The 11899-nt window shown below is 30.2% G+C and overlaps 3 protein-coding genes across 4 annotated transcripts in view; all 3 read right to left on the bottom strand.

The window, feature by feature from the left end:
* Window positions 1-235, bottom strand: part of LOC101510106 (ADP-glucose phosphorylase-like) — a 6603-nt gene extending 6368 nt beyond the window's left edge. The window contains exon 1 of the mRNA XM_004489650.4: window positions 24-235. Coding sequence (XP_004489707.1) covers window positions 24-89 — 66 coding nt within the window. The 5' untranslated portion in view covers window positions 90-235. The remainder of the gene's footprint in view (window positions 1-23) is intronic.
* A 2495-nt stretch (window positions 236-2730) lies between these two features.
* Window positions 2731-6130, bottom strand: LOC101494228 (ADP-glucose phosphorylase). 2 transcript variants are annotated; one of them, XM_012712735.3, is made up of 4 exons: window positions 5530-6130; window positions 4801-5091; window positions 3603-3878; window positions 2731-2866 (listed from the first exon to the last, which is right to left on the bottom strand). In XM_012712735.3, exons 1-3 carry the CDS (start codon window positions 6013-6015, stop codon window positions 3612-3614), a joined length of 1044 nt encoding a protein of 347 aa, XP_012568189.1. In that variant the 5' UTR covers window positions 6016-6130; the 3' UTR covers window positions 2731-2866; window positions 3603-3611. The 2 variants fall into 2 exon arrangements, with proteins under 2 accessions (XP_012568189.1, XP_004489745.1); XM_004489688.4 differs by lacking the exon at window positions 2731-2866 and having other exon boundaries at window positions 3317-3878; window positions 5530-6129.
* A 570-nt stretch (window positions 6131-6700) lies between these two features.
* On the bottom strand, window positions 6701-11334 carry LOC101510431 (probable glutamate dehydrogenase 3). Its single transcript, XM_004489651.4, has 9 exons — window positions 11138-11334; window positions 10549-10662; window positions 9745-9966; window positions 9301-9375; window positions 9103-9219; window positions 8771-9021; window positions 8255-8330; window positions 7889-7975; window positions 6701-7082 (listed from the first exon to the last, which is right to left on the bottom strand). Exons 1-9 carry the CDS (start codon window positions 11243-11245, stop codon window positions 6897-6899), a joined length of 1236 nt encoding a protein of 411 aa, XP_004489708.1. The 5' UTR covers window positions 11246-11334; the 3' UTR covers window positions 6701-6896.
* Between the last annotated feature and the right edge of the window lie 565 nt (window positions 11335-11899).

The raw sequence follows: 11899 nt of genomic DNA, 5'->3' as shown, positions 1-11899 counted from the left end.
TGTCGTTATAGTTAGTTTAGTACCTGAGTTGTGAAGGAGAAGGAAGAAGTAAGAGAGCGTCTACGGCCACCAACGGTTTTCGTTCTCATCGTTGAGTTATTTTTTTTTGGTTGAATTGAAAATGGTACAAATGTTTTGTGTGTTGAGTTCAGTTGAGAAGTAGAATTGATTTTTGGTGTTAATGTTTTGAGGTTAGCCCTAGACAGTAGCAGCGGCAATCAGAATGAAGTAGCAGATAGAAGAAAGAAAATAAAATATCACTTTTTATTTGTTAACAGGTCAAATTTTATTTTCTTATTTGAAATTTTTTAAATAATTGACTTTGATTTTGTAAGTTTAATAATATTTTTTAATTATATATATAAAGAAATATATATATTTAAATTTAATTAATGTAGTTTTTATTATAAAAATAAAAACAGTTTAAAAATTATACAGAATATAAAATATTTCTACTATCATAATTTGTTATATTAATTTTTAAGTATTTTCATACTTATCTATAGGTGTGATATGATTTTTTTATGAAGAAAAAGAAAATTAAAAAAAAAAAAAAGAAATTCACTTACTAAGAACAACATCCAGATGTAAAAGAGCTTGGTTTAAATAAATTCATGAAATCTTGATCTATTAAATTGAATAGGAGTATTCGTCGTTTTTAATGATAATAATGATTTTTTATTTTTTATCATTTGTAAGGTGAGAATCAAAGTTGATTTTTTATCATTTGTAAGGTGAGAATCAAAGTTTTAGGAGGGATAACTCATTTAAAAAATATTTCTACCATTATATTTCGTTGTATTAGCGTTTGAAGTATTTTTGTTGTTGTCTATATAGTACTTTTTTTTATGAAGAAAAAAGAAATTCATTAACCAATAACAAACCCCACCTGTAAATGGGTTTTGGTTCACAACTACAAAAGGAGTTTTATTTAATTCTATCTTATTTGACTCTAAGAGAATTTATGGTTTATAGTGATAATGATGAATCTTTATTTATCATCATTAGTATGAGGAGTGTCGAATGTGATTTTGTAATAATTATTTTTAGGAGGAACACTTTATTTGACCTTAGATGTTCTGCTTTCTCAATTTTGGGTGTCTTCTTTTGACTTGTATATTAGAGATGATGTTATTTCAATACTATCCTTGTTTGTCGATTTTAAGAAGTTAATAAAACAATTGATAGAAAGATTATTCTGGATGGTTGATGAAACTAATGTACATATGGGACCTTGACAAAAATTAAGTTACCCATATACAATCGTTAAATGTATGATTGAATGATTCTATGTGATTATCACATTTATGGCAACAACAAAAAAATGTGTCAAGAAAGTGAGCTTATTTAAGAGGAATGTTGAGCTTTCAAACATTCTTCTATATAGACTTATCCTTAGAACGACCGATAAAGTTCTTTCTAGTAGTGAATTCTCAGTCTTTGATGACATCATGACTAGATTTTATGATGCAATAACTAGTCTTTTATTGCATCATAACTAGACTTATTTCTCATTCATATATCACTTAATAAAATCTAGTCTTTGATACTACTCCAAGATATGTTACTAAATAGGACATGAGGGTTTGTTGATGGGATTTGACAAATCTAAACACCTTGAATGGGATAAACCACAAAAATGGCAAAATAACTTTCATGGCAGACAATGCAAGCACAAAGTTATAGGTTAGGGCACATGGATAAGGGAAACGTCGAAGATGTCTTAGATGAGGTTGATCCACCGGAAAAGAAGACATGATAGTTGTGGGGAGATCTTGAAAGGGTATTGTGCGAGTGTGGGGGTTATTGGTAACCAATGAATTGGTCAAAGACGAAGGAGTAAAGACAAGCTTACACGAGCACGTCCCAAATGAAGGGGAGAAGAACCTCCATATAGGAGAAACCACAAAAATGCCACAATGCTTTCTTGGTGGAAAATACAATCACAAATTTGTAGATTAGGGTGCTTGGATGAGGGATGTAGAGGTGGGGGCTTAGATGAGGTTGGTCCACTAGAAAAAAAAGAGATGATAGTTGTGGGGAGATCTTATGAGGGTCTTGTGTAGGTGTGGGGGTTGTTGGTAAATTGAAGTGGCCAAAGATGAGGTAGTAGAGACAAGTTTACATTAGCACGCCTCAAAACGAGGGGAGAAGAGCCTCCATATTGGAGAAAAAAGTCTCTAGAGAGCTAAATGGGCACAATCCTAATTTGAGTCCCAAAATAAATATTTTGATTTCTTATATTTGTCTTTGACTTTCTCATTACCTTAAAAATTATAAGTGGTTTAATATCCAAAAGAGTTTATCTCCTTAAAAATTATAAGTGGTTTAATATCCAAAAGAGTTTATCTCGTAGATAACATGATAATACTCTCTTTTTTTTATGAAAAAAGTTTAGGGGAGTTGGATCTTGGAGACTTACCAAGATCAGTGTAGCACTTAAAAGCTCTAAGAATGCTAACAAATGTATTTACAGATCACTCATCAATGAGATCTTCACATTGAAAATTGAAGTTGAACCCACAACCTTGTGAGGTATAGGTCAACTTCTTATCACTCATATTAAACTATATTAGAGGAAATAGTATAATTTTCTTTAATAATAATAATATAAAGATAACACAAATGTTGGATGTATGTCTGTTTACACACTTCTAAGTCTGTATGGACACGCATTGTTTTAAGTTGATCTTAAAAATTACAAAAAGATGAGAAGCAACACATAGATCTAGCAATTTGAGAATAGATCTGATTGAAAAAGACATGTGTACACCACCACCACCAAACAGACCTTGTTGAAGAAGTTGCAACCAGAAACCACCATGGGCAAACTCGCAATCACTGTAGCGCTACTGGTATTGTCCCTCTTGAGATTGTGACCAAAAAAGATACGAGAGATTGAGAGATAAGCATGTTAGAAGGCAAATAACATAGATCTCAGTTGTTGTGGCCTATGTTCCATAGAGATATAATATTGAAAGAGGAAGAGACAGAGATTAAGGGGAAATGAATGGATATGTATGGAGAGATCGACTCTGTGAGAGATTATATCATAATTTGTATAAACCAAGTTATTAGTTGGTTGGAAAAATGTTATTATTATAGTATTGAAATGGAAACAACTAAGTCAGACTCCTTTCTCATTCTCCCTTGATTTTTTAGCTAAACTTGACCTAGCCAACAACAATGGCTTGAGTTGACTCGTTTACTGTTTTACCCTTTAAAAAAGAGGTAAAAGTACCACACAAAAAATTAACAAAACATTAAGAAACAAATAATTTAAAAAATAAAATAAAAAAACTGAACACGGTTGAGAGATTGAATCTGTGAGAAATCTCTGTTGTTGTGGCCTATGTTTTTGAGTTTATTGGATACACACTCTAAGAGTAAATTAGTTTTAAACTGACATCCAACAATAGTCCTCCATTTTACCATATCATACCACTCATTTTAGAATTCAGTAACAAAATGAGGTGATGTGGCAAAATACTCGATTCTCATTAGATGTCAGTGTAAAAGTTGTTTACATTGACGATTCACGTTCCGTTTTCTCAACTTTTATTAGCTATAAGTTTGAGATTACATTAACAGTATATTTCTACCTTTTTTTTTTATTCTGACTCTGGAACATTAACTTCTCTTAGAACCTTTGCAGCATCCTCAGGGAAAACAGGATTTATGTAACACCCGGTTGCGAGCTCAAAACCCGCCGTCCCAATTAGTTGAGGTACTATCTGTATAAACCAATGACTGTATTCCGACTCTGATTCATTGCAATGCAGTGGACTAGTGTGAATCATATAGTTGAACGGCGGATCGTTCAACTGCAAAGACATCTTCCTAAGAATTTTTTTCAACAAGCCTCCAAGATCAACTGCCTGCAACATAAAATGTGGAGATATAAACATAAACTTTCAGATTAAAAACCCCCAAACTTGAGAAATTAATACATGTATATTTACTATTTAGTTGATAATTGTGTGCAATAGTGTTTCCTATAGCAATACAAGAAGGATCTGTGTTATACTAAACTCATAGCATTGCAAAATCCAGAACCTGTGGCGATAGCTCAAGCTATCTGTAACCAGGATGTTCAAATTCAATCAGTACATTGCCAAACACTCGGTAATAAAAAAGGTCTAATGTAAGGGATCATAATCATAATAGGCGAGTCGAAAAGGGAAGTTAAATGACGTGACTTATTACTAACCTTGAATCCTAAACCCTCAAAATTCCAATGTATGTTAGGTCCTAAATGTCCATCTTTAACAAAGACATCGACACCCACTTACTGATTACTGCTAGGTTCTGAGTTCGCCTGCTGAAATACAGCTTATGTTCTCTCAATATCTCAAGGTTTCTATGAAACACCGATGCAGACATGAACACCAGACACAACACGGACACCATACTCAACACTGACACGTTAACACCAATAATAATTCGGAAAAAATTAATTAATTGAATTTTATCACATGTGCCGGTGTTGTATGTCGGAAATCCGACACGTCTTCGATCAGAGGAGTCGGTGCAAGGTTTCCTGCAGCTCTAGTCAGGTAATCAATCTAACAAACTGTTTCTGTCAATAGAAACAACTAACAGTCTAACACCATTTCATATCTAGTTATTCATTGTTTCTGTCACATATAAAAACCATAGCAATCAACTTCAGGTCTAATAAAATAAATAAAATTGAGCCTTTAATCAATGTGTGATATGAGATGCATTAGTTTTGAAATCAAACTAAATATGTTGCATCTAAGCTTAAATAAATCACTTTGGAATGAATGTGAGTGTTACCTTTTCAGCATCCAATTCATGGAAATGAGCAGAGTGATATCGAGGAACAATCCATATCTCAAACGGAAATGAAGCAGCAAAAGGAACCAACGAAAAGAAGTAGGTCGACGAATCAATCAAAAGATCCTCGCATTGAATTTCGCAAATACAACATTTCCCTGTCTGATCGAAAAAATCCTTCATACTTGCAAGACGGGCCGAAACACTAGGTGGAATAACTGGCAGGGCTAGCAATTGACTATGAGAATGACTCATTGATGCTCCGGCAGAAGCACCGTGGTTTTTAAACACCTTCAAAGATTAATGAACTCGAGTTTATACATGATAATTACATGAAACAGGGCCGAGAAGAAGATCAAGAACAGTATTATATTTATGCATAAATAGTGTTGACAATTGCAGGTTACGGAAATTAGCAGTTTGTTCAAATTCTACTGTACAACAGTGTTATAGTTTCTATAGCCTCTATTTGACAACAATAGAACAATAAGATTAGTTCAAGTTAATAATAACGATTTTGTACTTATCCAATCCTAATTGTATCGTACTCTTCCTACTATCGATTTCAAGTTAATAATTCTTTCAAGTTAATTTATCAATTTGCTAGGCTCTACCACAATTCTCAAAATTTCATAAATCACCAACTAGGAAAAATAACTAGTCTTAATTTTCTGTAAATAGTAAATTGAAAATAAATAAGCATTGATATGATTAAATTTGTGAATGAACCTGGACATATTTGATAGAGTGACGGTTAAGAAGTTGTTGAATTCTGTTAGTAAAAGCAACGAAAACCTCTCCAATTTGATGACGTGACAAATCAGTTAACTGAACCGAGTGAACCGGAGTTTCAATAACAACATCATGAAAACCAAAGCCATCCAAAACCAAACCGGAAGAAGGCACCACCTCCTGAACCGGATTATCTAGATCACGTGAGAGCGCGGGGTATAAATTCTGAATAACCCGAATATTCCAATTCGGGTTGTCGGGTGGGACCCGAAAGATCTCGGGTGCGCATTGGTGTTCGTTGCCGATACAGAAAGGGCAGTTGGTAGTGGTGGTGGGAGTGGGATTAGGGTTTGATTGAGATTTGGATTTGAAATCGGAAGGTCGTTTTGATCTTGCTGGTGAGAATATTACCCAACGGTTCCAAACTGTGTCTTTTCGAAGTTGTGGGTTTTCGTTTCTTGAGTTCGAAGATGATGATGACATAGTATTATTAAGTTGTTGTTGCTGTTGATGATGATGATAGTTGTGTTGTGTTGTGTTGGACAATCACTCGAACCTTCTTCTTCCTATTTATATTTCACTCTTTGATCTTTTGCTTTCTTATCGGTTGGCGGCTCTATGAGTAAAGATTGCGCATGGTTTGGTTTTTTGTTGGTTTGGTTTGGTTTGGTTTTTTGTTGGTTTGGTTTGGTTTTTCTGAGTTTAATTCGTTTTAAAGCCAACTATTCTAAAGCTTTTATTTTTGCAATCAACAACTCAACTGAAATAGTATTTTTGAAAACCATCTCATCCTTAAACAAAAATGATCATTTAAGTTATACATCAACCGTAAACTAATATCATGCACCCAAAAGTCTAGAAATGGCTTATGGTTAGATAAAGTTTTATAAGATGATATGATTAAAAATAAATTAATTTTACACATTGTTTAAACTTATATTAGCTTAAATTTATTCTTGATAGGAATATATTTAACTAGAAAGTATGTGCAGGAGAGCACAAAAGCATATTTTGTGCTAACATTATGTCAAATAGTAAATTTGGTATTTTTTAAACAGACATAAATTCAAGGCCAAATGAATATCTATAAAAATAACACTTACATTATTTTATTAAAAATATGAATAAATGATACATTTGAGAAAAAAGGCACCCACATAAAACAAAGTGAGGAAAAAATCAAATTGAAATTAAATTTATAAGAAATAATAATAACTACCAATATCCCTCTAATTTAGGGAGGTACATGCAAGAATGGCTACATATTGCTACATATTTATTTTTTGTAATCTAATAATTTATAATCGACTACACCACAAAATCAAGAGCTCTTATTTGAAAGAATATATTACAAAATTATGACTTCAAGCTTCCCAACCCCTTAGGATTGTGGCCCTTGCTACACGGTTAACTGCAAGTGTGAAGGCTCCCATACGAAGATCACAATTATGAGTTTTGCACATTTCTTTCACATCTTTGAAACCTTTGGTCATGTATGTCTTCAATCTAGTGTTCACTTTTTCCTCATCCCACATGAACCCTTGTATGTTCTGACAATTACATAATCATCATTCAACATTATAAGATAGATATATTGGCTACATGGAATATGTTGCAAAATTATTAATTTGTTTTATAAACATCATATTATTCATTTTATATTGATTTCGATTGAAAATGAATCTAAAATATAATACTTTATATCAACACATCGTCATATTATTATTTGTATCTATATTCGTATTATCTATAAGTCACATTAAATCTAAATTAATTTTTTTCTAGTCGAATGAACTTTTATAAAACACAAATTTATCTAAACTTATTTATTTTGTTCATAAAATTCGAATTTATTTTGTTCATAAAATTCGAACCTTGATATCTTACTTAATGTTCTAGAAGAAACCAAATTTCTCTTCTCTTAAACCGAAAGACAAATTATATATTTTGTAAAACAATTTTAAAGTAAAATTTGATTATTTTTCTTTAACTTGATAAAAATAAAATTGATATTTTTATTTTAATCAACTTATAAGTAAAATAAGAATTTTGATTTAATCATCAAGTAATTTCTTTTTCTCTGAAATGCCCTGTTTTATTTTTCCCTTCAAACTGAATTTTAAGCCTTCCTCTAATGTACTAGCATTGCATCCAAGTGAAAACATATAATAGATAATATAGAAAAATGTTATTATGAAAAGTGGAAAGATAAAAAGTTATAATATATCTTTTTCTAATTGATTTGAGTATTTCAACCAACTACAACTAATTTAAATTTTGACCTTTGTGATTTATTCGTGAAAAAACATGTCGTACTATTTAATATAGTTGTATAATATATTGTGAAAATGTTTACCTGCACCCACTCAAAGTAACTAACTGTAACTCCTCCTGAATTTGCAAATATATCTGGGAGGATCACAATCCCTTTCTTTTTCAAAATCTGCAAAGTAAGGTGATAGTTAAAATAAATAAATAAATTGTATCTTTGAATATTTCTTCTAATTTTTCTTTCTTCGTTTTATTTTTGTTTGATAAATTGAGAATTGCATTATTTGAACATCAAAATACATATACTGTATGTGTTTATAAACATCTCTTTTACTTTTTATCTTCTGCAGCTTACACATATTTTAGAAATATACAAAATTAAATTTGAAAGAAAAGAGAGAAAAAAAATAATTTCCTATAAAAGAAAGAAAAGAGAGAATACAAAACTAACCTCATCAGCCTCTGGATCAGTTGGGTGATTGGCTGCTTCCACAATAAATTTGGCTTTAATTTCATTTGCATTTTCCCTTCACCCAAAACAAAATTAAATTGTAAATGGAAATAAAGTTTTAGGCTTAAAGAATCTTACAAAAATAATGATTTTTAAAAACAACTTTTGGTATAATCTGAAATTTGATTATCCATCTCAATTTTATGTTAAAAATGAAACTATAAACTTATTTTAATTGAAACATACTTTTTGTTTGCATAAACATCTTATTTAAATGCTTATACCATAATCAATCATCATATAAAAGTTTATACATAAGTTATTTCTATATGAAAGAATAAATTAAGGCTAAACTATTTTTGTAGAAATTAATTAAAAACAACATGTTATGAATTTAAATAATCTCATAGATACTTAGATAAATTTAAATAATTGAATCAAAGAGAAAGTTAGAAAGTTATATGACATTTATTTATAAGCCAAAAGCTAATCCAAATTAGGGTAATGTAAAAGTACCTATTGATGACTCCACCAAGAGCAGCAGGTACAAGAACATCACAATCTTCAACCAAAATAGATTCGGGATCTATTGAATCACCACCATGAAATCCTCTAATTCCTTTGTGCTCTTTGGAATACTCAAGTAAGCTTGGAATGTCAAGACCATTACTATTCTTTATGGCTCCTGTTATGTCACTCACAGCAACAACTTTTCCACCCTTTTCATTTATTAATTGAGCAGCCCAAGACCCCACATTTCCAAAACCCTAAACAGATCATACAACAACATTATAACATACTTCTCTGTCAAAAGATTAATTTGGATAATAATTATAAACAACAAGTACCTGTATGACAAATCTTTGACCAGATACACTTTTTCCATACTCATTAAGCAAAGCCTCTGTTGCAAAGAGGACACCTCTTCCTGTAGCTGCATCTCTTCCTAGAGATCCACCAAGATCCTTTTTTGAAAATGGAATATTATAAATATTGGATTTTACTTACTGTTAAAATGAAAATTATAAACAATTTAATTTACTTACTATAGGTTTTCCAGTCACTACTGCAGGGGAGTAGCCATGAAATTTTGAATACTCATCTAGTATCCATGCCATTGTCTACATTCAAAACCAAAGTAGTAAAATAGTCAGTTTTAATTATAAAAAAAATTCAACTTAGTTCATATTTAAGTACAATATGAACAAAAAAAGTTTAATTTTCATAATTTTACATCAAAATAAAATCCTACAAAAAAAATGTCATAGTAATTCAGAATTCGATAATGAATTAAGTAAAATCTGATCAATAATGGTTTCAGTCAGAATTCAAATTCAAACTATTAATTTTTAACTGAAACTCGTTAACCGCTTCAACCACTTAACTACCTACCCAAAAAATGTCATGAACATTTGCAAGAATAGGATGGATAAGATTTAATCTTAACAAAAAAATGCTATAAATTAACAAAGTTTATAATTTATACTTACTTGTGGTCCTGTTCCCATATCAGGTGCAGGCACATCAATCTGAACTCCAATAAGATCATGAATTTTCTGAGTAAAAACTCTAGTAAGTCTTTCTAACTCAGACAAACTTAACTCTGAAGGATCACATCCTATCCCTCCTTTTGCACCACCATATGGTACATTTGCTACTGCTGTTTTCCATGTCATTAGTTGTGCTAAAGCATTCACTTCATCTGGTTCTACCTACACAATATACCTCATTAAGTTAGAATATATAAAATTCTAACACAAATAACAGACACGACATTGATACATTGACACTGATAATAATTTTAAAAAAATAAAATTAAATGTAACTATATATACCATAAGAGTGTTAGATATTGATACATGACAACAGACTCACCTCATCAGTGTTACATATATCCTAATTGAGAATGTATGTAGCGCATGCATAATATAACCCAAGGTCGTCCCAAGGGTCAAACAGGCGAAGTTATGGCTTTAAGTCTAAAAATTTTGGTCAAAAAGGCCTAAAACAATTCAATTTAATTATAAATATATATATATTCACATATTTGTTATAGATGTTCATGTAGTTTAATTGATTATGTGATAAAAGCCGCATATTCCACATAACCCAAGTTCAAAATTTGAATGCAATAAACTTCATTCTTTATTTTTTATTTTTTATTAAGTCTAGTGTTATTTTTTTATTAAAAAAAAAGCTATTAGAAAGTTTACTTTACACATCTAAATTTGTTGGACCGATCTCAATAATATCACACAAATATTAATATATAAAAAGTTTAGAATAGAAATAACCTGAGGGTGGTATCTTATTCCTCCTTTCATAGGGCCTCTGGAATTATCATGTTGAACTCTGAATCCAACATAAGTAGCCAATGTTCCATCATCTTTGGGAATACTACACTCCACCTACATTTTAATTAAATAAATATTCAGAATTTGAGTTATCAAACTATACGATGCATACCTTGTAATACAAAAAAAAAGTTACGTCTCTCAAATAAAATAAAAATAACAATTTAATCTTAAAAGATTAAGAAGAACGAAACGCAATATAAAAATTCAATAAGTTGATAATAAAGTTTGACCAATGATATCTACATATCTTATCATATGACAGTTATAGTTTTTTTATATTGAATTAAATAAATTAGAATTTACATAACACAAGTTGTATTTAAATACTAATATTTAGATTACAATAATAAAAGATTGATTTATTTAGTAGATACATTTAATTTTTAAATATCATATTTACTTATATTTTTTTATTTCAAAGTCGAAATTTACAAAGTGCTATCTCCTTTAAGAAAATATCATAATTAATTGAAAAAAAGAAAAAACAAAGAGAATAAGAAGAAGAATTTTTTTTGGTTTCACTTGCCTTGATTTCTCTGAATGGAATCAACAAACTTTTCTCAATCTTTGAATCCAATCCCAAAAGCCTAGAGGCCAACTTAAAGTTCCTATTGGTGGCTGCTAGTGCATTCATTGTAAGGACTAATAATACCAAAACTTTAATAATCTTATAACAAGAGATATTATTCAAGAAGTTGAAAATAGATATTGAAGATATGGTGTTAGTCGATTAGAGTTTATATATATATATAGCTATTTTGGGGAAGAGAAACAAATCACGTGCCTTGAAAATAGGATAAACACATAATTAACATGTACAGTCAATGTCAACAAAAGAATTTTTTTTTTTTTTGACTCAAATGTCAACAAAAGATATTCTATTAAAGTTTGGTAAGTGTAGGACACACAACATTATGGATAAGGAACAAAAACGTGAAAATTAATGCCATGTGTATCAAAGTCAGCAAGTAATATTAAATAATGGTCTACAAATAATGGAATATAGGAATTCAAAACTACCTTTTTTATTAACGTATAAATTCAAAATTATATAGTATTATTTTCTTTAAAAAAATTGGAGAAGAGAAAAATTATTATTAATTTTTTTAGTAATAAATTTGTTAGTAATTAAAATTTCATTACTAGTCATTAATATAATTATTCTCGAGGCAATTTGAATTTTGTCCACCTTTAAAGAGTTATAATTTAAATTTGACCACTTCAAAGAAGAATTTAAAACTATAACTATTATTTTTACTATCCAATAAATAATAAAATATAACTTTTC

This window comes from Cicer arietinum, chromosome 2, assembly GCF_000331145.2.
Source record: "Cicer arietinum cultivar CDC Frontier isolate Library 1 chromosome 2, Cicar.CDCFrontier_v2.0, whole genome shotgun sequence".
Lineage (NCBI taxonomy): Eukaryota > Viridiplantae > Streptophyta > Magnoliopsida > Fabales > Fabaceae > Cicer > Cicer arietinum.
The sequence above is the reverse complement of the archived record's forward strand: the minus strand, read 5'-3'. Positions and strand labels throughout refer to the sequence as shown.

What these genes read in the sequence shown, in the direction of transcription:
- LOC101494228 (XM_012712735.3), bottom strand. Translation starts at nt 6,015, where the DNA reads ATGTCATCATCATCTTCGAACTCAAGAAACGAAAACCCACAACTTCGA. An exon ending in ACTCTATCAAATATGTCCAG is followed by an intron (nt 5,092 to 5,529) that starts GTTCATTCACAA and finishes TAATCTTTGAAG; the next exon opens with GTGTTTAAAAACCACGGTGC. An exon ending in ATGAATTGGATGCTGAAAAG is followed by an intron (nt 3,879 to 4,800) that starts GTAACACTCACA and finishes TTTATGTTGCAG; the next exon opens with GCAGTTGATCTTGGAGGCTT.
- LOC101510431 (XM_004489651.4), bottom strand. Translation starts at nt 11,245, where the DNA reads ATGAATGCACTAGCAGCCACCAATAGGAACTTTAAGTTGGCCTCTAGG. An exon ending in TTCCATTCAGAGAAATCAAG is followed by an intron (nt 10,663 to 11,137) that starts GCAAGTGAAACC and finishes ATTAAAATGTAG; the next exon opens with GTGGAGTGTAGTATTCCCAA. An exon ending in TAGTGACTGGAAAACCTATA is followed by an intron (nt 9,220 to 9,300) that starts GTAAGTAAATTA and finishes TTTTCAAAAAAG; the next exon opens with GATCTTGGTGGATCTCTAGG.